This window comes from Leuresthes tenuis, unplaced genomic scaffold (genome assembly GCF_036924035.1).
Source record: "Leuresthes tenuis unplaced genomic scaffold, fLeuTen1.0.hap1 SCAF_4, whole genome shotgun sequence".
Lineage (NCBI taxonomy): Eukaryota > Metazoa > Chordata > Actinopteri > Atheriniformes > Atherinopsidae > Leuresthes > Leuresthes tenuis.
In genome coordinates this window covers 36,206,601-36,231,742 of record NW_027325358.1, presented here as the reverse complement: position 1 = coordinate 36,231,742, position 25,142 = coordinate 36,206,601, and the positions used below count along the sequence as shown (strand labels likewise).

The following is a 25,142-nucleotide window of genomic DNA, read 5'->3' as shown; positions in this document are numbered from 1 at the left end:
AAAGAAGGTTAAACCCAGTGAAACATCAACATAAACCTGTTGAAGGCTGTTCACATAACAGGATCAAAATTCTCACTTCAATGTGCAAGTTAGGTCCGAATATGTGCTCCACTACGTTGTTGTGGATCAGCCAGTCGGCTAGTTCCTTTGCTATGGACCTGAAAGGAGGGACAATCTCACTGAAATGTTCAGTAACATTCAATGAAGTACTATAGTAGATAATGTGCGCTCCACAGATGCAGCTCATGGATGTAATTCTTACAGTTAACTTACGTTTCTGTGTCAGAGACAAGAGACTCGTTGTTGCACACATCATTGAAGGTGTGGAGCTGATTCTGAGGAAACACAAACACGGAGTTAAAACACGAATGCACTAAACATCTACGGAAAACATTTCCCATGAGGTGGTGTGCGGGTGAGTTTGTTCATGTCTGCAGTGTTACTCACTGTGATTTGGCTGAGTCCCGCCAGCCGCATAGTAAGAGTGGGAGACATAAAGTATTTGAAGGCAAGGTCCAGGCTCTCCTTGTCAAAGCACAGGGCACTGTCCAGCGGCTCCTTCACTGTGCTCCACATCAAGTCAGCCATGTTGCGTGCAGCACTCTGTCGCAGCTCCTGGTCCGACAGCTTACACAGATACCTGCAGACAAAAATCCAATATTTCCATCACTGTCAAAAGATTAAACTACCAAAAAGATACGTTTCCCAATATTCTATATAGGAATGTTAACAATTAAGGATTTCAGTGACTTGGTCAGCATGCAATGACATAACACCACTGTGACTACTTTTTCATCGACACCAAAGACATAATAGTTCAAAATAACTTGACTGTACTAACAGAACAAGAATTGAGTTTCGCAACTGAAAATCTTCTTTTGAACCACAATAAATTTGAGACACCTTTCTTAGGCCAAATACGTTTTCTGACAAACGCAGATTTTTTGATGTATTTGTGGCTATCGTCCACATGCAAACGCAACTCGTGACCCCTTGACACGAATAGTTTGATTTTCTCCAGCCAGGATAATAATATTTAAATCCTGCAGTTACAGTGCTGTCGTGTATCAGGATAACTGAGGTTTTTGGCCAGCCATGTCACACTTTGCGGCATTATTTTCTTGCTTTGATGTCAGAATATGTGCTGATCTGCCCTCTGTTGACATGACAGCTAGAAACACCACCAAAATAACACGTTTTTAAGATGTTAATATACAACTATAATGAAACAAGAGAGCTCTTGTGTTGTTCCGTTTGTGTTTTGCATTTCCCTAAAAATTTATTTATTTATTTTAAGTGCTACGGGATCATGATTATTTTTGAGAACAAAGAAGGGGGAGAACTCTCAGCGAGAGACAGTTACGTTAAATAAGCTTGAGTTTTGCTAATTAAAACAAGATCAAACGAGGGGCCACTGTAGTTGAGGAGGATCAGTCAGCAGTTTAATTCCCGACTTCTCCAAACCAGATGCTGAAGTTTCCTCGGACAAGACACTGAACCCCATGTGTCCACGGGTGCGTGAATGTGTGAAAAAAGCACTGTCTCGCTGTAACTCTGTAACTCTGTGATGTTATAATATGAACTGTGCCAAACCTTCAATGCTTTCCCAAAGTCTACTCTAGGGAAGACTTCTTAGAAATTGGTGATTAAGGATTAAAGTCCTAATCAAAGCATTTTTGGATTGCTCGGTATCGGGGTCAACAAGCACACATCAGCTCCCTGTCTCTGTTGTTTTATATCAGCTGCGCTCAATGTAAGCTAATCAACACATTAATGAAGATGCAGTTACCAATGTCATTTCTTATTATGACATTGGTAATACATATCCAGTAAGTATTTTTCTCGCATGAATAAAACATCTGCAATGCACCAGTATCACTGAATCAGTGGAAAATGGACGCTTGAGGGCAGCAACACAATAGTATGCTCCAGTGAAGCATTCAACAGTAGCCCAGACATGCTGCGTTCAATGACTGCAACATAAAAGGCCACACTCTAAATCATTACATAAGAATTACAATTTTACAATAAAAACTATTATTTTAAATTTCCCCAGTTTTAACTTTTATTTGACATTGCAGTTTTGTTTGAAAATAACTGAAAACTCATGCTCACTTTACACAATTGTTAAGAGCGGTCTGTAAAAACATCTTATTCATATGAATTTTACAAGGTTTTCTTCATTTAAAAAATGTTTCAATAACTTTAATCATTAAAGTTTAATGTACTTGTGATGTGTCGTTTGCTTCAGTGTGCTTTAAGAAAATCAGATCAGCAGATCCTCAATCTTAGCTTGGATCAGCACTATGGATAAAGATCTTTAACTGGAAATGCCTACATTTTGAATTGCTTATTTGTCTATGCTTAATTAGACTTGGAGTCTAAACCTGTCAAATTAACCAGCGTGTGCTCCCCTACTTTGTCACGGATTACAGCTATTATTAACCTATGGAAACTCACCGTATTACATAGGTGCGGAACGGTATGACGTGCTGCATAACCGCAGGAATGTGCAACCAAATTCGTATCTGTGGGAAGGTCCAAAAATAAAATGCAAATTACCAAACATTACACTCACAAACTACACTGCTACTTGATATGTAAAACATGAGTTTGAGGCAACTAATCACAGCATAAAGTGCAGAAGAAACAATTCATTTGCACCACAAACCTCCAGAATAATCATGAAGTTTAAATAAAATATCAACTCTGTGAAGGTAGTGCTTTTTAACTGTTCCAGATTTAATCTAGCAGTGATTAATATCAGAGGTATTAGAATCTGAGCTGCAATTATTAGTCTGGACAGGAAAGTCACTGGTCACTTAAAGAGACTCACATTAGAGACTATGGTGATGAAGGCATGGGCGATGGGAAAGGGGAGGCTCTCAGGAGTGCCCCACTCAAAGCACTCCTTCATCAGAGAGAGGCCGTGTTTCCCGCAGAACAGACAGACATAACGCAGAAGATGAAGGGGCACCTCCACATCCTGATCAACAACACATCAGACTTACAGTCAGCCAGTTCATTTTTGCATCAACACACAAAGATTTGGGCAGAAAGCTATCCAATACAGTAATCATTTAAGGAAACATAACTGCTCTCTGGGTGACAATAACTTTATCTACAGAGAAACAAAGCATACAAAACAACATGCTAAGCATTCTGAGGGTTAGCACATCTTGGTAATGTAGGCACTGACAGATAACCACAGAGGGAAAGAAATGTTGGCGATACTTGCCGACACAGATAAATGTATTTAATTCAATAACCATGATACAGCGACAATAAAGATTCCACTGATTTAATAACTGATCAGATGACCTCTCACATTACATAGACATGTTGGTGATGGTTCTTCTTTGTGCAGACAGAGTTTTTCCTTTTGGATCAATAAAAATTTATTCAAATTATTTCAAGATCTTCTATACAACAGAAATTAATTAGACCAGAGTCAAACCACACAGCAGAGATGACAGGAAAAAAATGATAACCTTATAAGGTTGAGTTCTCTTTTTGTGTAAAAAGTTCACAGATTACAAAAGATTACACAGATTCTGTGTAAGAGTCTTCACGTTGAACCTATGAAGTAACAGATGAGTTTTACACCTACAATCAGTGGCCAGCTATAACTGTACACCCTAACAAACTAACAGCTGTTTCACAGTGAAGGCTAATCATGATGCTTGCAACCTTTCAAGGAATTTTTCGTTCTTTTTTTCTTTTTTCTTTGGCCAATTCAGATGTTAAATATCAACCAGGGCACGGGCCAGTGTCATGGTATACTACGGTTTTACAGCCAGTAAAATCTCCTGTCATGCCCTGTCATGTCCTTCAGTGAAAATTGTGCTTTGTTGACGTGTGGAAGAAATCCTTAATGCGTGCGCTACCTTTCAGGGTTGAACATAGAACTGTGTACGCTCTCCATTGATGCCTTACAAAAGCATGTCTACATGTTATAGCACGTTTTGCTAGCACATGGGAGCAGTCTCATAGATATGTGGAACAATATGAGCTCTAACTAACACAACTAAGAGCCTCTTAGTTGTGTTAGTTAGAGCCGTTGCTGTTCCTTTAGCTTTGTTCTGCTGTGGAAAAGACAGAAATCGAGATGGACAAAGATCTGCTTTGTGAATTAAGTGTTGAGTTAATGAAGGTTGTCCAGTGCAGCAGCTGTTTGTGCTTTTCACATGTGCTTCTTTGCAATCTATGGTTTTTGGTGCCTCATCCTCTTTGTTGTGAAATTGCTTGTCCACGGCTCGTCCCAAATCTAACAGGCTCAAGCCAACTTTCAACAAATCAACACTCGATTAAGATGTAAAGTCATCGCCGGAGCCTATACATGTTGGATTTTTGGAGGGTTGCACATCTGCATTAAGAATGTGGCCATCTGAGGGGGCTGAGGACGATGCAGAAAGAAAGGTTGGTAAGTGAGCAAGGAAATGCTGGCTAAAGGTGGTGAATGGCCAAACTTTCCTCCTGTTGAAAAATACAAAGACAGCCGTTTGTGAATTGTCAGGTACAGCTATGGCTTTAAGGAGGACGGTAATCCACTCTTACAAAGAGTGTCTGCCAGGCGAGGAAACGCTTTAAATAGTTCACGTCCACACATCAACTGTCCCAAATTCCAAGAAACACTGTCTTGAATGAATGATTGCAACCAGCTATACAACTTAAATTAATGCAGTGTCTTATTATTTTTGACATTTGAAACATAAGTGGAGAAAACTGTTGCAGCTAATTTTCAAGATATTTGCGACTGACCATTAACAATTTTCCAAAGTAGGAGACCAGGCAGTTTGTTTATTCTTTTTTTGCTAATATATTCCTGTGTCTGTTCAAAACTGATAAACTTGATTTCCGTAGCATGTTCACAGTGATCCCAGATAGTAACAAAAAGCCTCTTTCGCTGTCATGTGACAGTTTATGGTGAGATATAGTTTTCTGTCCGCATCGCTTTCAGCCCTTACAGACTGAAGGTGTGCAGTCCTCCAAAAACCCATGAACAAAGGCCTCGAAGATGAAGCCAAGTGTTGATCAATTACACTGACCAATTTAAAGTTAGCTCGAGTCAAGAGGGGTCGAGAACAGGTATCATGGCAAAAAGGATAAAGCACAAAATATGATTAACTACAAAGAAGCACATGTGACCTCGACACAGAAAGATTGCAAAAGTTTATTCAAAGCTGTATGCACATGCAGGACCTTTATGTGCTCTTCTCTTCCAGCAAATCTTTAAAATAACCACAGCCAACATCTAGTTTTCATTACTCCTGGCCCCATCTTCTCTCCTATTGGGAATGCTCTACAATTGTTAAGTAAAGAACAAGAACTTGTTCCTGCAGCTTCCGAATAAAAAGAAAAACAAAGCAGTAACTCGTGAGACTCTTCTAATTCTTCTCATGAAAAGGACTGAGACTAATTTTCAAGTGTTTAAAATGCCTAAAGGAAACTAAATTAGAAAAAAAAATTGCGGGATCATTTCCTGCCATTGGTAAAAGTTTATTAAGAAGAACCAAGTTAGAGCTAAATACAAGCACTATGAAAAAACTTAAGTGGGTATAATTAAGAAATATTTCTTACGTTCATGTCACAGAAGGAGCCAAGGATGTTGCTTTCATGAGCAGATATGTCCTAGGGAGAGAAGAAACATATGTTAATAGCCAAGTCTGAAAATCTGCGTGGAACAAAATGTTTTTATTAACTAAAGAGTCATCTAAATGCTGTTCAGTTAATGTATTCATAGGTTTCTGAGGTTAAGTGTCCACTTTCCAAAGCTTGTTTAAAGGAAAGAAAAAAAGGGGTTTATAATATGAAAAAAAGAATAAACATGAGTGTTCACACCCTTGAGCTCGTTTTGGAAGCAAACAACAAGTATGAAGGAACAAATTGACCAATCCTGACTAGGTACGTAGTCGCCACAAATGTAATGCTAACTTTTTTCATTCATTCATTCTTCAGTGTGCATGTACTGAAAGTTATCAACATAGTTCTCATCAAGCAGTAATGCTTTCTTGCGGGACCATGGATATGTCATCCGTATGAACACTTCCATCAGATCCATTGTTAGAGGTGTGCATCAGAGAAACAAAGCTGCAGTCCTCTCATCTCTGCAGCCGTCCCCCGGGCAGCCTGCAGAGGATCTTCCAAGGTGCATGGGTGTCGGCCACCAACTAGGCTTCTGTCATTTCCCCTTTCACCACAGCAGCAACTTTTTAACTTAACTTAACTTTTAAGCTCCCATTATTTGATTATACGGCTTCTGAGAAGAATTTTACATATAGAAGGTATCTATCAGAGTAACCAGATTTAAAGAGTTGATTTCATCATCCTTTCCTTCACTGCCATGTGCAGATATGACAGAGGACTGCTACCTAAATTTTACTCCAGTAGAACTTGACTCTCTTGTTGACAGCACTATAGCTTCAATGCGTACAACACTGGACAATGTTGCCCCTCTGAAAAGGAAGGTAATCAGTCAGAAGAGGTTGGCTCCTTGGTATAATTCACAGCTGCGTGCTTTAAAGCAGACTGCAAGAAAGCTGGAGAGACAGTGGCGTTCCTCTAATTTAGAAGAGTCTCAATTAGTCTGGAAAGAGTTTAATAATGTATAAGAAATCCCTTCATAAAGCTAGAACTGCTTATTATTCATTATTGATAGAAGAGAATAAGAATAATCCCAGGTTTCTTTTCAGCACTGTTGCCAGGCTGACAAAGAGTCTGAGCTCTGTTGAGCCATGTATTCCTTTAACTCTCAGCAGTGATGATTTCATGAGATTCTTTATCAATAAAATTGTTTCTATCAGAGAGAAGATTAATGGAATCCTTCCCACTATTATCACTGATGTATCATCAAGTCCAGCAGCTTTAGAAGTATCTTTCGAACCTGAATTGTATTTAGACAGCTTCTGTCCAGTTGATCTTTCTGAGCTAACAACAGCAATAGTCTCTTCTAAACCATCAACTTGTATGTTAGACCCAATCCCAACCAGACTGTTCAAGGAAGTTTTCCCCTTAATTGACACTTCCATATTGGATTTGATCAATCGGTCTTTGTTGATAGGATATGTACCTCAGACTTTTAAGGTTGCTGTAATTAAACCTTTTACCTAAAAAACCTACTCTTCATTCAGTGTCACAAGATCTTGAAATAATAGTTGCAGCTCAACTTTGTGATCATTTACATAGAAATAATCTGTTTGAAGAGTTTCAGTCAGGATTCAGAGTGCATCATAGCACAGAAACGGCACTGGTGAAAGTTACCAATGATCTCCTGTTAGCTTCTGATAGCGGACTTGTTTCTGTGCTTGTCCTGTTGGATCTCAGTGCTGCATTTGATACGATCGATCACAGCATTCTGTTACAGAGACTTGAACATGTTATTGGGATTAAAGGAACTGCATTAGGCTGGTTTAAGTCATATTTATCTGATAGATTCCAGTTTGTTCTTGTAAATGAAGAATCTTCCTCACACACCAGAGTAAGTCATGGAGTTCCTCAGGGTTCTGTGCTTGGACCGATTCTTATCACTTTATACATGCTTCCATTATGTAACATTATTAGACAGCATGGCATAAATTTCCATTGTTATGCTGATGATACTCAGCTGTACTTATCTATGAAACCAATAGGTTGGTCAGACTATAAGCCTGTCTTAAAGACAGCTGCTTCATGCAGGATGGGGGAGATTGGCCTAAAGAGAAGTTTCGATACAATCTGTTGGTTTCCTTAGATAGGAAATTGTTTTTTTGTTTTTTTTTTTAATTGGCTCTGTGTGTATGAATTGGACAAATTTTTAACTGAATGAATTGGATTTGATTGGATTATGACATTTGTTGTGATTTGGCACTACATAAAAAAACTGAATTGAATTAAATTAATGCATGTACTCAAAGCACCCTTGAGGGCCTCACTATCTGTTGGATTTCTGTTGACCTGTTCCAGTAGTTTAATGGTTTGGATAATGGAAAGAGTATTAAGGAAGAGTACAGGACGCCCCTCATGTGCAATAACAGCCCCAGCCCAGTCCTCAACCTTAACCACGCTGTGCTGCGGTTTAACCTACGCTGGTTAACCAACTGCCCTCCTTTTCTTTGTTAAGATTAGGTGAATGGTGAGGGCCCCCCATGTTTGATCTACACATTTGTGACCCACACCCCACTCCCTCTTACCTCTATGGTTGGGTGTGTGTTGTGTTTATAGGCTGTGTAGAGGGGGAACTGGATCTGGAAAATCTTGGCTGCACACAGCAGCAGCTTCTCTCTCTCCTCTGTGCTCCAAGAGCTGAAGGAATTCTGGCTGTCAACACTGCTGTCACTGCCATCTCCAGCACCATCGCCTCCCTCCCCAGACTCATCAACACCATCACTTGCAGGTCCCAGCGCTTCCACCTGGACTTTAACCGGCTGAATGTGCCCCTGATCCTGGCTCTGAGTCTTATTCTGGTTACGGTCAGGTGAATATATGTCCTCTTCAGCAGAGTCTCTTTCCACATTAACGGGTTCATCCTCCTCTGGCGAGGATGGCTGGGGTATGGTGCAAGGTCCAGATTCGTCTCTGCCCCATTTGAACTCTGCCCCCTCTGTCCCGGACACGTCTCCTTTGTGTGTTGGGTCCTTTGCACTGCAGAGTCTGTCTCTTAGGCTGCTTACCTGAGCAATGACCAGGTTGATGAGGGCGTATACCAGCTGATTAAAGACCTCCAAATGTTTGTACTCCTTGAAGCAGCAGAGACACTGCCTGGAGAATCGACAAAGAGGAAGAAGAAGAAGAAGCAACAAACAATTTAAAATAAAAAGAGCTATATTTTCAGTCTAGATCTGTTAGGATCTCACTAAGAGGTGACAGGATAAAAACCTTGGAGCATTTCCATATAACTGTGATTCCCTTTTTGACATTTCACTGGCACAAAGGTTGTGAATATAAGCCCTGTTCTCCGATTAGCATGAGTGAGTCTTTCACTATGGGGAAGGCCTCCTGCGTAACCACATCAGAAGCTCAAATACTATTACACCAGCCCTAAGTGGAGTGTACTAGTGGTGTCTATGTCAGGAGGGACCTGAACCTACATATCCTACATATAAAGGACTGTGATAGCATCAACTGTCGTTCAAAACACGGGCACCTCTGCCTCACTTCCACAGCAAGGAGGGTGGTCTGGTGAGACACTCATTCAAGCTAAACAGAGAACTGGGGTTATATTCATAACCTTTAAGTTATTTTTCATAGCATTTGTTTTGTGTCTCACTATGGGGAGGAATACTGACTCCCGTATTGCCAGACATGCCTCTTAAGAAGAAAACAGATTCCAGCAGCCCCTCAAGAAAGGGGCACGTCCTGAGAGCCTGGAAAGACTCTGCTTAAACTCTGTTGAGTTAGGCCACAACATTACCATAGCATTATCCAGGGAAAACTACCGTATTTTCCGCACTATAAGGCTCACCTGATTATAAGGCGCACCCTCAATTATGGGGTCCATTTCTGTACTTAACTCATATAAAAGGCGCATCCGATTATGAGGCGCATGCTAAAACATGGTCTGACGGTCAAGGACAACATCGTCGGTCGTTTTTACACTTTTACACTGCACATCGGTCTGCATCACCCATCTCAGACTGAAGAACAGGCACTGACTGGGACATGGGCAGAAGCATTAATGATGACACGATTCAACCGCTCAGTACGAGCTCCATACAATCTTCGCCCCATTCAGAGTGAATGGCTGGGATTCGTTTAACCCTGGATTTACACCGGTGCACACATAAGGCGCACCGGATTATACGGCGCACGTCAGATTTTTGTGACAATTTAAGGTTTTTAAGTGTGCCTTATGGTGCGGAAAATACGGTAATGCACAGACAGAATCTCATGAATCTTCTTTAAAAATCAGCTACACAACAATTATTTTTATTTAATAAGCATTTGGGAGTTCATAGTCTTTGAATTCCTTACAAGAACTAACAACAAAGCCATAAAAAAACAGAGCTCCTGTTTTCATTTATGGATAGCAAAACAACATTTTTGTTTGTTTAAAATAATCAAGAGGAAGAAGAGAGAATTGTCTGAAAGCTCTGGTGTGTTATATGGGTGGAGGGAGAATAGTGGCAGTCGATACAGTCAGTGACTACAAAAAAAATTTGGAAGGTTTCATAGGATGAGAACACCCTCTCGGATTCCACATAGTAGTTTTGTCTGCTCCTCCCCCTCTTTCTCCTTCTCAGTAGCAGCATCTCTGCTGTGTAGTGCAAGTCATTTCCAGCTGTAAATAACTCATTTGTAAAGGCTAAGTTAAAACAAAGGACTAGTCAAATATTCCTTCCTTAATTGGAGTAAAACATGTTATAACCAGACAGTGTTTCAGAACGGTGCAGCCTCCATGGAGGCATGCACAAACTACTGAAATCATTACAACATGGACAATTTTCAAGCAGTTTGGTTTGTTATAAAGAACAGACTTGTCTACAATATAACAAGCCTGATAAAAATGAAGTATGTGTCTATTCCTACCTAAAAATTTTTGTTTTGTAGATGATGATGACAACACTTCACAGGCATAATCTCAATAATAACTTTCCTCTAATAGCCAGGTTTTTGTTTTTTTCCCTCACTGCATTTTAGATGGCTGCCATTCTGTAAATAACAACTTCTGGATGGCTTCAAAGTATTCTGGACAGATTGATTGAAAAACAGATCTGGTACATCAGGAAAACTAAACCTGTTAACTGGCTTTAGCTCACTTAAAAGATGTGACATCCCCTGCCAATATATACAATGCGTTTTTTATTATGAAACTTCTTCAAGAAGGTAATTCAACTGAGAGTGTAGTCAGCTGTGTCTTGAATAAGGAATGAAGAAAAAAGAATGGGAAGGTTGTAAAAGGTAAACAAACATGCTGGTCAAAGACATTAAAGTGTCAGGACAGAAAACTCAAAACATTATGCCAGCAAAATAGAACTTGCACGACAAAAAACGAAAAACAAATGGACAGAAACAGGAGTCAATGTTTGTGACTAATCTGTAAAATAGCAGCAGAAGGAAATGGGATTTACATACAGAAGAGCCAAACATTAACCATTACTAACACCTAAAAAGTAGAAACGGATACACTGGTCTTAGAAAAAGCACTAATTGACTGTAGATGATGAATCCCCATTCTGCATGCACATGGAAATGATGCTGGAACTTTTGTTAGATGCAGGTCCAATGCATCTCTTTCCTTTCTGTAAAGCTGTGGTTGTTTGGCAGACTAACATTTTGGACTCCACAAAACTGCCGTTCATGGCAGCTCTTGTAGGTTGAAATCAAGATGAACACACAAATTAATTCATTATCATGAGAAAATAATGTTTGTTATATCGAGATAACGAATAAGTAATAACAGGCTGTTATCACGAGATAATTTTTTTTAATTCATGGCCGTTCTCGGCTTCCGTAGTTTTGGACTCCAATTGCTGAAGGACAATACCTAGAAATGTTCCCTCATTGGATGTTCCATGATCATAAAAAGCCAGTATGAATTAAGTTTGGCTGCATTATCAGACATTCCCAGAGGTTAAGAAAACTTTTTAAAAAAAACATAAAGGTTAAACAGATTTTAGTCTTCTCCCCTAATTCTGCATGAAAAAGGTACATCAAACAGAGCTGGGTTGAAGAGACTACATCCCTCCAGCAATTACACTTCTGCTTAAGGGACGTACCAAGAAAAATGTATATTTGTACTTCACCTGAAAAGCATATCGGTATACTAACAAGAAATACTGTTATGGCATGGAGATCAAATCTGGGTCATTTTTTTTCCCTCAGCGGATGAGCATTATGCACGTGAACCTGTGAAGCTGTCTTACAGTTTAGGAGAACATAAAAGACCAAGAAAGGCACAGCGATAAGTACGGTGTTATTTGTGTCTATTTATGGAAACTGTCTCCAAGACACACAGCACTGACCTCTGCGTCCAGGAGCTGATGTAGCCCAGTACCCGCAGGGCATGTTCTTTCTTTAACTGGAAGCCAACTTCACTGCCATCTGCATCTGATACTGAGGGGACACAACACAAAATATTTGTTAGAGACCAGCTGCATATTTCTCAGAAGAATTCATTTGTGCGAAATAAACGCTGCTTTTACACAACAAGTGAAACGCTGATTGGTTTGTAGCAGTCAGCACCACCGGTTTCAAATACAAAGCCACACAAAAGTACATCAACGTAGAAAAATATTCAAATAAACCTTAAGGAGGACATTTGCCAGTATACTGCTTAATCAATCTATTATATATCTCAGAGATGCAAAGGTTTGTAAGGTGTCAACATCTGCTGTGACCCACATGTACAGCAACTCCTTGCTTTCGGACTGACTGTATGCTGACAAACTGCAGCATATGTGCAGTGATTAGTGTCTGCCAAAATTGGTCCAAGGAAAGACAACCAGTGATGAGATTATGGAGGGTTTTTTAGAGGGGAAGGGGGCAGTCTGATTCTGCAAAGGAGTTGCTGTAACACGACTGAGTCAGACACTTCTGGCTGTGTTGTTGCAGACTGCTGAGAGAGCTCATGCTCATCACCTGTCCACCCATCACACCCAGACTGGGCCATGGAGCATCACATCTCGGACATTAAGCAGAGGGACACGAGGGATAAAACTATCTTATTTTCAAGTCGTGTGGATCACTGAATAATGTGACAAAACTACCATAGATGCTAATGATGTTACGAGATGTGCCGAGGCTTCAAAGCGTGTGTCGAGTAGCAGAGGGGGGTGTTTCCACAAAGCGCGTAGAGGCCTGCTTGATTTAGGGGAGGAGCCAAAAATGATGATTTCCGAGGCTTCGCTACCCGGCCGTACCACGTGACTGCTTTGAGAAGTGGTTCAGATTTTGCCGCACGTATTGACAGGCAAATAAAGCCATCAGTCTCCATTCAAAATGTGGGTTTTTGATGGACAGTTGCAGTCAGTTCAGGTTTTGGATAGTTTGGATACTAGAGTTTGGATAGCGTTAATATAGTTTGGAGATAGTTTAGAGAGTTGAGTGAGATAGACATAGTTTGGAGATTGAGGAGAGTCAGGAGAGAAGGATAGGTAAGAGGATGAAGCCAGTCAGGAAGAGGAGGATTTCCCGCATGTGGGAACATTTGGATTTGATATCTCCTAATAAGGTAAGCTAAATCTAATGTATTTCAGATGCATTAGGTTTGCTTAACGAGAACGAGTTGTTTTTTTTCAATGTTTCCTAATTTATTCATAGGTGAGGTGTTTACTGTGTTCCAAGGAGTTGGGTTACAATAACAGCACCTCATCCATGCTAAGGCATTACCATGCCTTGCATGAGAATAAGGAGGAAACTGGAGCTTCACCCAGCCAAGGTAAGTCATTACAATATTACAGACGCACCATCACAATTTTTACATGTTGACTTTTGTTCATGCTGACTTCAGTACCTTCAAGGGTGTTTTTCAAAGGCTGGAGGAGTGGTGTCAAAAAAAAAAAATCAAGTAAAACCACAAACTGTTGAGAAACTGTTATTTCAAAATAAAAATGAATAGTTCCACAAGCACTTTCACTGTCCTCTGCCTGCCAATTTATAAGTGACAAAAACACACAAACTGGAACTACCTTTCTGGGAAAATTTACACACAGAATACATTAAAAACTATTTCACTATAAACATATGTGATAATTCATGTAGAGAAATTATTTAGTCAAACATTGTTGGTATTTAATAGTCATTTCCAAGAGCCCTAAAAGACACAAAAATTCAATGCATCACAAATTCTGCAGCTGACAGTGATTAAACGCTTGGCCAATAGGTGGTTTCATGTGCACATGAAGCTTCGAGAAATAAACCCAAGTGGTTCGATGCCTCATGAGACGTCATCTCACCATCACTAATAGATACTCCTTTTTAATCTATTTTCTGTTTAAAATTAGTATCTAATTGAATACTCATCTTCTAATAAGAAACTGATTTTGGTATCAGTTATGTCAACCTTATGCACAAGCATGTTCTGCATGTTGGATTCCATTCCTCCTCCAAGCCATACATGCCCACCTAAAATTACCCACTTGTCTATCCACAAGGTATTCATCCTGGTTACTTCCCAGGATGGACTGCTGGCCCCCGTTCATGGAAACCAGCTGCAATGCTTTAATTGCCCACGGGAAAGAGCAGCAATTATGAGAGCTCAAACGGTTTGCGGCCATTAGACTAGTATAGTTTGTACATTTCAACTTTGCTCAGTGTCAAATCATAAAAATAGGATGAAAAATAACATGCAAAAATGTATGTTGTGCAGGGCTGCACATGGTGTGGTGGTTAGTCACCTCACAGCAAGAAAGTTCTTAGTTCGAATCCCAACTAAGACCTTTCTGAGTGGAGTTTTGCCATGCATGCATGGGTTCCCTCCAGATACTCTGGCTTTTTCCTGACCAAAAGCATGCACGCTAGATTAATATGCGATTCTAAAATGATCCTTGGAGTGAGCGTGAGTATGCATGGTTGTTTGTCTCGTTTGTATTTGTGTTGGCCCTGTGATGGCAACCGGTTCTGGGTGTACCCCCATCTTTCACCTGATGGTAGATGGTCCTCCCATGACCCTGAATTGGTTTAAGCAGGTATAGAAAATGGATAGATGGATGATCTTGAGGAGAAAGAGATGATACTGACGGTGAACAGGGCTTCGACGATGCAACCTCTAAATAACTTTATTTCACCAATACCAATAAAAGAAGAATGAATGAATGAATGAATGAACGAGCACGTACTATTACTCTGTTAGCACATAGCTACTGTTATGTGGCAGGATGCTCATTTTCACTGATATCAATACCAATGGTGCTCGTTTCTCCTCATTCCGTTGACAACTTCACACAACACCACTGCAGACGGGCAAGCATAGAGCCCCTCCCGCGCCCGCAGCCAAACACATGCTGATAGCACAACACTGAGCCAGCATCAAAATAACATTGCTTTTATTCTTCTGAGATCTAAAACCGTGCAGGTTGTCATGTATCTGTATCACCTGACTTGAACCGTCACTCTTTAATTTCCTGTTGATTCTAATTCATGATGTATCTTTCAAAACAAACAAGTATTCAGACTCTCCTGTGACCTAGCTGTACCATGTCAAAGAGGAGAAAAGAATCAGAGAAGGAATCAGCAGGCAGAGTTCTCCTCTTTCCGATATCAAAAAGTCAGTTTATAAGGTAAAGATATGGTCAAGAAAGGAGAGCTGTGTATTCATTTAGCTTACCTACTGCTATTGCTAAGACACCACATTTGTGGTATTGTGGTTTGCTGACTAGACCTCAAACTATAAATGTGAAAGTCTGTCTGCATAAAATCAAAGGCAGGAACAAACTAATAAGTGTGTAGAAGACACTGAAATGACCAAATCAAGTATATCCAACAATAGCAATCCATTGCACTGTACTGTATATTGAGGATAATTCAGAGGAGCTCACTGGAATAAAAAATTAAATCTAAAATGGTTGACTATGAACATCAATAAGTTCATTTTTATGTGTGATCTGAATTTTTAACTTTTTCTATCTGTTTTTTTTGTAGAACTTGACAAGCCTGGACAGAACCTACATATCATTCAGCACCTCTGATGGGAATGGCTTCAACCTCAAGCCGGACCCATCAACTAAAATCATACAACTGCATTTCACCCTAAATAAGGGGAGATCCCCTCTATCATGAAAAAAAGAGATTAAAGAATTTTAGGGGGGTTTTTCTGCACCAGTTACAAAATGTATGGGATCAGCAGGACCGAGCTCAATTCGTGGCAGTGGCAACCTGAGGGTGCCACAGAGGGTGCCAGAGATGCTGCCACAGCCTTGCCATAGCCGATCATGATTTTCAGCGAACAGGTTGTCAGTACAGTTATTAGCTATTGCCTGTTAGTCAATAATTATTTTAAAATGATGCAGTTATTGGTTGTTCTTTAATAAACAGTGTTAGACCCATACATTTTCTTTTACTATTTTGGTATTATTTCTTTTTTTTTTTTAATCACTTTTCTCCACTGTGGGACAAATAAAGGAATTATTTTTCTTATTATACAAAGTCACTGCATTAACTTGAAATGGAAACTATGTCTTGCATAGCCTTATGTATATACTGTATATATTGTAGCGTCCGACAGGACGTGCTGAAAGAATGACGAAGAGCTATTCCACAAACATTCGGTTTATTATAGAGCGTGAATGGTTACCTGTTGGCCATAACCACCAAAATAAAAATTAATTAAAAAGACGCTTGCACTCTGCCATCCTGCCACAGGCTGAGCTCACAGTCTCTCAAAAAAAATCTTACTATAAGTCGTTATAGTTAAGAATTTCCAGCCATACAACGAGAATAAAAAGCCCCTGCCACAAGCATGTAGTCACAACTACTGCCACATAGAGATGCCTATCTATTCAGCCCAATGCAGCCCCAAAGGTTATGTATTTGGGAATGTTTAACTGACAAGTAAAGGAAACTGGCTTGATTTTATTTTGTCCAATGTTTAGTCTGATTTACTGGGCCTTGCAGGTGCAGGACTGTTCATTTCCTACATAGACCCAAAGAGGACTTTTCACTTCATACACACGACAGAATATGTTGCGCAAAATACAAAGGAATATCCAGAGGTATCTCAATAACAGAAACAGCTTGTTCAGTATGTTTCATACAAGGTAGGATAATTTGCCAACTTTTAACAATAAAGACAATGATGTACTTGCGATTGCTGGGTTTAGTTGACATAAGCCCTCTGGGTGAAACTGGATTTACTGACATCAAAAGAATAGCAGCTACCATCAAAACAAACAAGGAATAAAACAATTGTATAAAAGACACCTAACAAAAAATAAGTCCAAACACCCAAGGATTCAAGCTTTGCTTATGACTAAATATAAACCTGCATGCAGCCTTACATTTTCTAGGCTAGCTTAGTTGCTGCTAGCTTAAGTAACGCTTCATACACTCGCCAAAACACACCGAAATGTTTCATCCGTGCCTTGGTGTACAATAAGCACAATAAGCCCCGAGGGTATCTTTGGAAATTAGAAGGCCGTTTTTAACTATGAATATGGTCAAAACAACGCGTGTCAGCAGATTGCAAAGGGGACAGACTGACCTGACAAACACATCAAACAAAGTCAGCCTGCTCACTGGCTCAACTAGCTAACTTAGCTTGCTAACTTCCAAATCCATGCAAGTCGCGTTTTAACGACATCTGTATCTTTTACGTTCTTTTCTGTGCCCACCGCTAAACGGAGCTTATTTATTTGAACTAACAACTGGAATGTCACGCATAAAACTGGAGGGGCTACTGAGAACGTTTTGGTCCATTTAGGGGCTAGATTTGAGTGAGGTGTGCTTCATAGTAAGGCCTCAAGCTGACTGCAAATTTGGAAAGGAAAGTGGTATCATCATTTATATAAAACACAGTCCGATACGAAAACCTAAATGTCACCGACTGCAAAACACACCGCCACAATAGTATCTTAGTAGTTTCATGGATGAAGACTCTGTATGGAGAGGCGAGCGAATAAAAAAAAAAAAAAAAAGAAAAAAAACAAGTTATATATAGCTTGCCACCAAGCTAACATGTTTCCATTAAGCTTCAGTGGGCAACGAAGCTAACATCAAGCAGCTAGTTCAGCGTTATCAAAAGGGAATAAAATTATTTGTATACTTACTTTCATTTAAAACCTGAATCAGCTCGGCGCAGTTCTCACACATTGTTCATGAAGAAGATTGCAGAGTGCTACTCAAATCATTGCAATAGAAACTGTTGGTGGCTGGTAGTTGTTTTGAAGGTTTAAAAAGGCCCAATACCGAGAGAGATTTATTTAGGTTATTCCACTTTATGAAACCTGGGGAAACAGGTCAAGAAGAACGTGATTTGCATCCAAACGAAGATGATGTATGCAAATTGATAAGAGGCACTGAAAGGTAGAATTATTCAGTCACCAATCTGTGCGTTACTTGAGAGTAGACACGGCAGCCATGTTGAAAAAGGAGGGGAGGGGGTCGATACAGCATGTAGGTAGTTCGGGACTTTCCGTATTGTCTCAGTCTCCCATTCGTTATACTCAGGTAATCTCGCGATATCTTCTAAGTCTTTACCACTTTATCACATAATTTCAAGGGCGAATGCATGCAATACAAATATTAATTTTGAAACAAACTTTCTCAGCGTTATGGTTCATAACTAAGTCTCTAAATGGCCATTTAGGTGAAACGAAATCTGAAACTTGCCATCAGGCCTAACACCAACTTTATTTGTTGTCACAGTAATTATTATTATTAGTGGTAACTTCGACAAGACAATCCACAAATGTTTTCCATGATCCATAGATACAATACTTCGCTGTTGAGAAATATGTTTGTGTTTATGTTATGTTTGTTTGTTTTTTCATCCATGTTATGTACAATCATATGCACAAAAATAATGGAATGATTTGAATGGTTTTGCACATTAGTACATCCATTTCAGTCCTTTGTAGATAAGTGCTGTTTGTTTGCAGGTTTTTGTCCAGTTGATGCTTGTCCAGGTGATGATATTTGCAATCGGCACGAGAGAACCCACAAATATGTTCAATGGCCCACAAGTATCTCTAAGAAAGAAATATGTGCTTTTGTGTACAACCATATCCACAAAAATAGTAATTTACAAATATGTATAACTTGCTTTGTACATAAATAGCTTTATTTCACGTGAAAAATATAAAAGGTTGTACAAAAAAAGAAAGGTTTTACTCTTTTCTGTATCACAACTCGTCAGTTTTCACAAATGAACTTACAAAAGTGAGAGGCAGATATTAGCTACACCAGCTGGTGGCAATACACAGACAAAGACAGTGTTGCAAAAGGAAACAAGTAGCCTCTTGCTGCAACCCGTGAGAATGTGCTGTTGCACTATCCAACTCCACCCACATTCAAGTCAAGTTTCTTGTCACCTTAGGTTCCATGCCCACTAATCCCAGACGCTACCCCCTAATTCTAACCCTAGCAGCAGAATTAGTTTATTGTGGTCTGTTCCACCCATAGGACAAAATTGTGGAACCAGTGGCATTAGAGTCTTAACTGCAGCTCATCTTGTACGAGGAACAATCTTAACCACACACCAGCACATCGTGCACCATACACAGTGATAATCTAAACTAGCCCTAATTTAACAAAAGATTGAAACCCTTCAGACTGCCACTACCCTACAAATTTGCATTGAATGACTTGCTGAGGAGCCAACCTGTGGATGCAACAGGACCCAGGCCTGACAAATTTATCTTCCAATATCTCTTGATCAATTCTTGTTAAATTTTTGTTACTTCACAAATGTCATATTATCATCGTTCATGTTTTTTTGTGTGTGTGTGTTTTTTCCAATGTTCAGGTTTATTTTTGGGTTATGTCTCATTGTTTCCTGTTTTATTTTGGTAGATCCTGTTCTTTTGTTCCCTTCTGTTAGTTTTACAGCTTACTTGTCACACCTGGTTTCTATTGCGGATTGCCTGATTGCCTCTTTTGTTTTGTAGTCACTCACTCAGTATATATCCTCCTGATTTTATTTTGCCCCTTGCCAGTTCATCAATGGCTTTGTAGCTGTCAGTTAGTTTGTTCCTTCCATCTGTTAATCACTCCACTAGTACCCTTCGGCTGTGCGGTGGTGTGGTTGTTGGCAATGTCATCTCACAGTAAAAAGATTCCAGGTTCAATTCCCAACTAGTACCTTTTCTGTGTAGAGTTTACATATTCTCCCTGTGTTTGCATGAGTTCTCTCTGGGTACAAAAATATGCATGTTAGGTTAATTGGTGACTCTAAAAATTGACCTTAGGAGTGATTGTGCATGGTTGTTTGTCTTGTTTGTCTCTGTGAGGCCCTGTGAGAGACTCGCAACCTGTCCAGGGTGTACCCTGCCTCTTACCTAAATTGGATTAAGCGGGTATAGGAAATAGATGGATGGATAGTCCAGTTTTATTGCTTTGTTTTTTTGTTTTCTGTCCTGCCTTTGCAGCACCTTTCCCTTGATTCAAATAAATCCTTAGTCATTTAACTGTCCGTCTTTGCCCCATCCCTCTGGAAGTTCTGCATTTTGAGTCCAAAACCCTGTAAACATGGAGTGAATAGAAAAGGTTAGCATTTTGTTGACCTGAAGATCGCGATAGAAAAAGCAACAGCGCCGATATCATAGATGGTATGTGAGGCCCCTGAACCGAGCATAGTGCGAGAAATTGCACTAACATACAAAACAGCAAAATATTAAAAGTAAGCTTATACACCCCTTACAGACACCTACATATTGCAGCTTGCAAACGTGTATCGTTAATTTCTGGGGACATGCACAAATGACACAATAAACCTATGCAGGATGCAGCCGTGATAAACTAGCTATGACACATATAGTTAACAGCAATTATATCTTAGCTTCAGACTCTGTCCCAATGCATAAACTGTATCCCGCTGCCACCATTTTACCTGTTCCACCTTTTCCTACCACTGCCATTTTAAACCATGTTTTTTCTAAGAAAAAAAAATTGCAACACTTAAAATCTTTTGTTTGCCTAACTTCTTAACCCAATCCAACCTGTGAAAACTTCATAGACAACAATACTGCATTAGCTTCATAATTTTCCCTCCACTGACATCATTTTCCATCTCTCCTCAAAAATTTTATCTTTTTATCTCTGAAAAAAATAAACCTCACTCTGAAATCCTTGCTTTGCATAACAATGCAACCCAATCCTCCCAACAAAATAAAACTGAATTAACAAAGTAAAATGCTACATGAAGTCAGAGAATAACAATAACTCTGGTTCTTAGCAGACAGATACTGCACTGTAACACCACAAAGAACATTCCCTGCTTATTCTATCCTTGCGTGTCTGCTTGTTCTGAACACACTGGTGTCGCACCAGTGTTCTGCAGAATCCAGGAAAAACATAACAAAGGGCCATGGTTTCCAAAGGGCCATGTCTGTCATGCCAGCTTTCCCTTACCTACAGACTGTGATTCAGCAACGATTACCGCTGCTGTAGATTCAGAAATCAGATGGAACTGATTATCATTGCAAGCCATCTGAAAGATATCAGAGTAAAACAGCACATCTATTACGGGGATAGATACCCTCCCCACATACCCTGTAATACAGGTGTACAAAACAACAACAATTGGGCACTGTTAATAATAACAGAGTTAAATGATTCACAAGTCTCATATTTCATCCACAACAGAACATAGAAAACATATCTCATGTTCAAAGTGAGGAATGTCACGATGGCAAAATGTCTCATTCACTTAATTATTACTTTATTAATTCGCAAGGGGAAATTATATTTTTGCAGTATAAATGTTATCTAAGATATTGTATTGTTGAATATAAATAGCAAAATTAAATAAAAAAATGTAAAATCAATGGACAAACATTTAGAGACTGTGGTGTATTGGGGATGGTCATCTTCAAACAGCCTATGTGTAGATGATGCAGGAAGAACTCTGCTGACACAGACTTAGTCGAACACAGAAACTTTTATTGTCAACCAGGTCCGTATCAGAATTACAAAATGATGCATCAAGTCTGGAGAGATGTTTCAATCCCGAATCCCCGCAGTGTCTCTGCCTCACTGTGGGTGTGCTTTTCATTAAGTAGGATCTGCCTGTTTTTGGTGACCTTGAAGATGTTGCCTGTTCCCATCAACAGGCACAAAGCCCGGATATGGTGTGTATCTATTGAGCCTCTTTTGGACACACTAACTAGAGAGTGTGTTATTCTCAAAATATCCTAATTTAGCCCAAAACTCCCCTACACATCATAGGATGTTTCTTATCGTTTCACAAAACTCCTTTGCACAGTTGGTAAATATCAGACACTTCAAGACCTTTTCAGAGATCGACATAAATGGATTGGGGGGTTGTTTCTGTAGCTTGGCAACAACTTAGCTGCTGATGTCACACACAGCATTGTCTGTTAACACAGCTGAACGATCTCTGTAGACAACATGCATAGAAACTCATAGTCGACATCTGAGGTGGAGAGACAGCCCTTCTCAGTGACATGTCCAGGATTACATTATCTGTTGTTAACAAGTGCTGTAATCCCTTCTCCTTTACTATCTGTAGTCTCTGTATGTGTCACGAGTGTGATCCACTGCTTGTTATATTTTGGTTCTCTTATGCGTTGTGTATTTGGTTTAAGATGCATGTTTATTTATATTTTGTGTTTTTGTTACAATTGTGTTTATTATGATTTGAGTTCTTGCATGTATTGTTTTTTTCTATGTTAACAAGTAAGTGGATCCACCTGTTGGCTGACTGCGGCGCCAGCCAATCAGGTCCTGGGACTGGCGCCTAGCTTGTTTTTAAGGAGGCCAGGTAGCCGGAATGAGGGGAAAAAATACACGAGAATGAGTGTTTGGTCGGTGGCAAGCGAGAGGCGGCGGCAGCAGGAGGGATTTGTGGGCTGGCCAGAGACGCCGGAACAATTAGCTGTAGGGTCAGGCCCACTCTGGAGGAGAGCGAGTGACCCTCCTGTCCGCATAGTTGTCTGCCGCCCATGTTCTCTTTTTTTTAGATCCACGTCCGTTGCTGGGACCACTGGAGAGCACCGGGGACCAGCTGAGCTGAATAGCCAGGAGACGGGATTGGCTGGCGTGGTGGAGGAGTCGCAAGGACAATGGTCGTGGCGCACGGACTGCAATTTTAGTAAAGTTTTTAATTGTGTTTTTATTTTAACAGAGGGATCCCAGCTCTTTTTAAGGACATTGTTTTTTTTTTATAATAAATGTTTTTAATTGTGCATCTAAGCTGTGGCTCATCAGTACCGCTCACCATCGTAGCTATAAGGAAGGAGCTGCAATCGGTGGAGAGGGGTGGTTTGCGATTATGTCTGGAGAACGACCACCGACGACCACCCCCCTCCTTTTCCCCCCGTGACATATGTCCATATAGTCTTAAGGCTGAGTAGAGACGTATTAGACCTGTTCCTGGAAAAAAATATTCTCCTCCTAATAAACCTGCTGCATCTTCATCGGCACTCCATATTCGTCCTATTTTTGCACCGGTAATGTCACATTGTCCATGGTGATCAAGGGAATTAATGGTTTAGACTTTCTCCTCATTTTGTTTCTGCACTGCCTTCCAGATGTATTCTCTACAACACAGCTGAATTTAGGAGTCTTACTTATGAGACTGGTTCTGGGGCTTTAGAAAGGTCAGTCAATTGTGCTAAGATACAAGCAATTTTCTTTTGCCGTGGTTGAGCATCAAAACATATGTAAATCGTCTAGCAAAAATCATTCCAGCAGCACGGCATCCAAACCAGCACAGAAAAAAATAAGAAAAGAAAGTGTTTTTCAAGGAAAAAGCTCATTAGAAGATATAAAAGAAATATGTTCAGAGCTACTGCAGCAGGCTGCCACTAATGCTGCGCCATTTTTGATCTTGCATGGTAAAAATGCAAACAATTGAAAATATATTACTGCAATCAATTTCAAGATGTGCCTAAATTCTATGTGAAACAGCGCAAAGCTAATTGTTTCTTCAACTACTAGATTTTACTCAAAACCTTTCAAGACTCAAATTGCATACTGGTTTGAACCCAGATCATCACCATGAAAAGATTTTGTGGGGGATACTGAAAACTGATGATCTGAAAGAGTAGCAGGTCTAAATGATGAGAGTAAATTTGAGCAAAATAAGGTCAAAGCAGTGGACAGCATATCTTAAGGGGGAGCAAGACAACATCTGAAGCAAATCTGGCTCATGCTGTGGCCACAGATTAGTCGCTTCATCTTCAACTACTGTCCTACTGTAATACTACTGTGTAGAAGGCAGGAATACCAGGTTTCACAGGGTGTTTAGAGCACACTAGCATGATTTGGCATCCGATGCAGACAGCCAAGAGTGAGAAAAAAGACTTGCATGTTACATTTCTGGATTTAGCAAATGCATTTGGTTCATTGCCACATAGCCTTATTTGGAAAGCGTTTGATTATTTTACAGTACCTGTAGTTCTTGTTAACTTAATAAGAGCATATTTCGAGGATATTAGACTGTGCCTAAGCACAGCAGTTTTCACAACAGGTTGGCAGAGGCTAGAAACAGGCATTATGGCAGGGTGTACAATTTCACCATTAGCATTTACAATGGCGATGGAGATAATTATTAGAGCTTCTAAGTGGGTTGTAGGTGGAGCGATGTCAGAATGACATGCGCCTTACACCAGTTAGGGCCTACATGGATGATATGACGCTGGTGACTACAACAGTGTCATGTAGGAAGAGAATAATTGAGAGACTTAATAAAAATTTGAAGTGGGCTGGTATGAAAATCAAACCTATTAAGTCTAGAGGTATCTAAATAAGTAGAGGGAAATTAATTGATAGTAAGTGTGTAATAAATGAAGAGAAAATTCCAATAAAGTTTAGGTAGGTGGTACCAGGCAGACCTAAATGATGGAGAGAAGGCAGGGCAGTTTCGGAAAGATGTTGCTGAAGGACTGGATAGAATACATAAATCAGGGCTTCTAGGAAAGTTAAAGCTGTGGTGTCTGCAATTTGGATTGTTTCCTCAGTTGATCTGGCCACTGTCTGTGTATGAGATTCCATTATCTGTTGCAGAAAAAAATGGAAAGATTAGTTAGCTTTTACATTAGGAAGTGGCTAGCTGTTCCTAGGTGTTTAAGTACCGTGCCACTGTATGGGAAAAGCATACTCAAGTTCCCAGTATCTAGTAGAAGAGTTTAAATGTACTAAAGTTAGAACAGAGCTCCTGTTAGCTGGGAGTAAAGATGTGGTAGTTAGTAAGGTGGTTCCAAACCCAACCAAGGGGAGGAAATGGAATGCAAGAATGGCAGCTCAGGAGTTATAAGCAACTCTTAGAGATTATGGGTAATGTTCAAATAGGCCGGGGAGGCTTGGGGCTTGGCCCTGGCAAACCGGTGTGGAGTAGAGCAGGTCCCAAGGAGAAGAGAAAGCTAGTTGTTGAGCAGGTTCAAAGGCAGTGGCTCAGGCTAAGCAGGGACAGACGTTGAATTGGGAAGGTGTAAAGAAAAAAAAGCTTAGTTGGAAAGAGCTGTGGAGTATGGAGGAAAATAATATTAGATTTCTTTTTTCAATATTCTATTTATACATTTTTCAGTTTAACAAAGACAGGAATACAATAA

The 25,142-nt window shown here is 40.0% G+C and overlaps 1 protein-coding gene across 5 annotated transcripts in view; it reads right to left on the bottom strand.

Moving 5' to 3' along the window:
• Positions 1–18,009, bottom strand: part of usp34 (ubiquitin specific peptidase 34) — a 60,064-nt gene extending 42,055 nt beyond the window's left edge. For all 5 annotated transcript variants that reach the window (XM_072383637.1, XM_072383639.1, XM_072383638.1 and 2 more), the window contains exons 1-9: positions 17,679–18,009; positions 11,940–12,030; positions 8,169–8,736; positions 5,581–5,631; positions 2,837–2,986; positions 2,461–2,528; positions 448–640; positions 274–335; positions 77–158 (exon numbers count right to left, since the gene is read on the bottom strand). In XM_072383637.1, the coding sequence (XP_072239738.1) occupies positions 77–158; positions 274–335; positions 448–640; positions 2,461–2,528; positions 2,837–2,986; positions 5,581–5,631; positions 8,169–8,736; positions 11,940–12,030; positions 17,679–17,721 (1,308 nt within the window). In that variant the 5' untranslated portion in view covers positions 17,722–18,009. The remainder of the gene's footprint in view (positions 1–76; positions 159–273; positions 336–447; positions 641–2,460; positions 2,529–2,836; positions 2,987–5,580; positions 5,632–8,168; positions 8,737–11,939; positions 12,031–17,678) is intronic.
• Between the last annotated feature and the right edge of the window lie 7,133 nt (positions 18,010–25,142).